The following is a 2,967-nucleotide window of genomic DNA, read 5'->3' on the forward strand; positions in this document are numbered from 1 at the left end:
GGGAGTGACTGAGAGATATACCTGCTGGTTTACAAAACAGCAACTGTTTCTAACTATTGTCAGGAGTGTCCTTCTGACCATAACACCGCTAGAGACACTGTATACCTCTCTGTGTGGCAGCGGTGTGTGCTGGAGCGCATGCTGTTGCTGGACCCTGAGAGGCGGGTGAGTGCGTCGGAGGCGCTGGCCATGCCCTTTTTCAGCGAGTTCAGAGAACCAGAGGAGGAGACTGAGGCCCAGCCCTACGATCACTCCATGGACAACACAGACCTGCTCCTGGAGCAGTGGAAACGTGAGAGATGGTTGGAGGGAAGCTGAAGAAAGAGATGGAGAGCGGGGGAGGGAGGAGGAAGATATGGGAGAGAGAGAGAGATATGCTGGGGAGGATGGATGGAGGGAGGGAGGGAGAGAGAAGAAGGAGATACAGGCAGAGTAAAAAGGGGGAGAGATGGAGAATGAGGTTGCTGGTAGCCTAGAGGTAAAGACCATTGGGCAGGTACCTGAAAGGTCGTTGGTTCAAATCCCCAAGCTGGCAAGGTTGAAAATTATGCAATTCTGCCCATGTGCAAGGCAACAACTGCTCCTGGGTGCTGATGATGTGGATGTTAAATAAGGCAGCCCCCTGCACTGCTCTGATTAAGAGGGGTTGGGTTAAATACAGAAGATGCTATTTGGTTGAACGCATTCAGCAACTGATTAGTTGTCTCTTTCCCTAGGAAGAGAGCTTAAGGAAAAACATTCCTTTGGCTATTCCACATGATAGAAGGAGAGCGATGATGAGGGAGATGGATGTGTGATAACATGTTCAGCTTGGGAGAAAGAAAGAGGAAGAAAAATCTATAGAGTCTACAGAGTAACTAATTAGTCATTTCTTGTGATATCTCCTACAGGTCACACATTCACAGAGATTCTGTCCTTCAGGCCTGCAGCAACAGAGACCAAGGACCACAAAGAGACATCACTCTGAGAGTACACACATACCTCTCAATACCTGTCAATGATGATTATAAGGCATTGTTGTATTGTTGTACAGATGTAATGCGAATCCAATGTACAGAATGTAGTTTATTGATTATAAATTGATTTTTTGACAAACATTTTTGAAGATATTGTCAGTCTTGTGTAATTGTGGAACTACTGTAACAGCCAACCAATGAGCCCCTGGGAAAGAAATGATTACTTGCTTCCCCGTAAACCATGAGAATGACTGTAAGCTAAGACATCAAATGTTCATCAATAATGTTATGCAGGTGAATGAGGACCCAAAAGCGACTTGGCGAAAACAGAGTCTTTAATCCAGTAAAGTAAAATACAATCAAAAACACAACTTCCACTCGTAATGACGAGAACCGACTGGAGACTCGATCTTGAACAGCAGGTTGCCTCGGGAAGGCACTTGAACCTAGCAGACTCAGACACCTGCTCACCACGCAGCATCTGAGGGAAACACGACACGACAGGGCGATACACAAACACAGCACGGTGAACAATAGATAAGGATCCACAGGGCAGGAACGGAAAACAAGGAGAGAAATAGGGACTCTAATCAGGGAAAAGGATCGGGAACAGGTGTGGGAAGACTAAATGATTGATTAGGGAATAGGAACAGCTGGGAGCAGGAACTGAACGATAGAGAGAAGAGAGAGGGAGGGGGAGAGAGAGGGATAGAAAAAGGGAACGAACCTAATAAGACCAGCAGGGGGAAACGAACAGAAGGGAAAGCATAATGACAAGACAATATATGACAAAACATGACAAATAAAAGGCCACTCTAAAATGATCAGTTTTGGCTGAGCTCCCTGCCCAATCATGTGAGATCCATAGATTAGGGCCTAATGGATTTCAATTGACTGATTTCCTTAACTGTAACTCAGTTGTTGAAATTGTTGCAGGTTGCATGTTTGTTCAGTATAACGTGAATTGACTGAAATATTTTTTAGACTACAATACACCTGCTCAAACACTGGAATTACCCACGTACGTGGCCTAAGGTCCAGCAAGGACAAAGATCACCTCTGTCTATAAATGGAGCACCAACCTTGCTGATTTTAGTTTGGGCCCCTCAAAAGCCATGACGAGAGCCAACGTCTTTATTCTGCTTCTTGCTGGTGTGTTGGTCAACGGAAAAGGTATGCTTTATGTTACATGTGAGTTTGTGGAGTAAAGCCTGAGCATATGTGTAGCAGAGTAACTCAAAATGTGGACTTAATATTTAAATCGAATAGCAATGTGTGTGGTCAGAAATCTTTTAAAAAAGGAGAAAGAGGTGCTGATTACTACGGTAATCAATTAAGTTTTTATTGTGCCTTTGTTTGTGTGTTGCAGACCTCCGCTGGCAGAACAGCTATGACCAGCCTTTGGATTTTAATTGCCCATCAGGACAATCCATCTCTCGCATAGTGAGGTGATTCCTTATGTTCCATACAACCAATCTTCTCCAAAACCTGAATTCTGCACTGACTCACAAGCACAGGTTTCCAAATCAGAGTGAGCATTTTGCTGCTGCGGTGCTGAGTTAACCCTAATCTTTCTCAAACCCTTAGCAAGCTGTTGCATATCAACAGAGTTGCTGTTGATTCAGATTTGCAATTTTCCATTTTGAGAAATTTAAAGAGTTTAAAATTAGAGTTTAACTCTGTATTTTGGATTTAGGTTATTGCAATTGCATTCCGGACAAAATATGTTGGGCAACAATAAAACCTACAACATGCATAAATGTTTTTTTTGTATAAATTCAACTATTAATTTGTGCATTGTAATGTATTTTTCCAATTTTAGTGAGCATGACAACAAATATGAAGACCGTCTCTGGGACTTTGGGTGCAAAGCCACGTTTGACTCAGCAACTAACTGCTTCACATCCTCCTACGTAAATGACTTCGACAAACCTTTCAACTACCAATGCCCAAGCCACCAGGTCATCACAGGGATGAACAGCTATCATGACAACAAGCACGAGGACAGAAG

At 43.4% G+C, this 2,967-nt stretch overlaps 2 protein-coding genes across 2 annotated transcripts; both read left to right on the plus strand.

Moving 5' to 3' along the window:
- Positions 1-120: 120 nt before the first annotated feature.
- LOC124031016 (mitogen-activated protein kinase 12-like) lies at positions 121-1,080 on the plus strand (the record flags this gene model as incomplete). Its single annotated transcript, XM_046342079.1, has 2 exons — positions 121-292; positions 891-1,080. Coding segments are annotated over 2 exons (249 nt in total), but the record flags the coding sequence as incomplete, so codon positions are not given.
- Positions 1,081-1,971: 891 nt separating this feature from the next.
- LOC124031015 (dermatopontin-like) lies at positions 1,972-2,964 on the plus strand (the record flags this gene model as incomplete). The annotated part of the gene is made up of 3 exons (XM_046342078.1): positions 1,972-2,129; positions 2,326-2,404; positions 2,779-2,964. Coding segments are annotated over exons 1-3 (323 nt in total), but the record flags the coding sequence as incomplete, so codon positions are not given.
- Between the last annotated feature and the right edge of the window lie 3 nt (positions 2,965-2,967).

Source organism: Oncorhynchus gorbuscha, unplaced genomic scaffold (genome assembly GCF_021184085.1).
Source record: "Oncorhynchus gorbuscha isolate QuinsamMale2020 ecotype Even-year unplaced genomic scaffold, OgorEven_v1.0 Un_scaffold_19854, whole genome shotgun sequence".
Taxonomy (NCBI): Eukaryota; Metazoa; Chordata; class Actinopteri; order Salmoniformes; family Salmonidae; genus Oncorhynchus; species Oncorhynchus gorbuscha.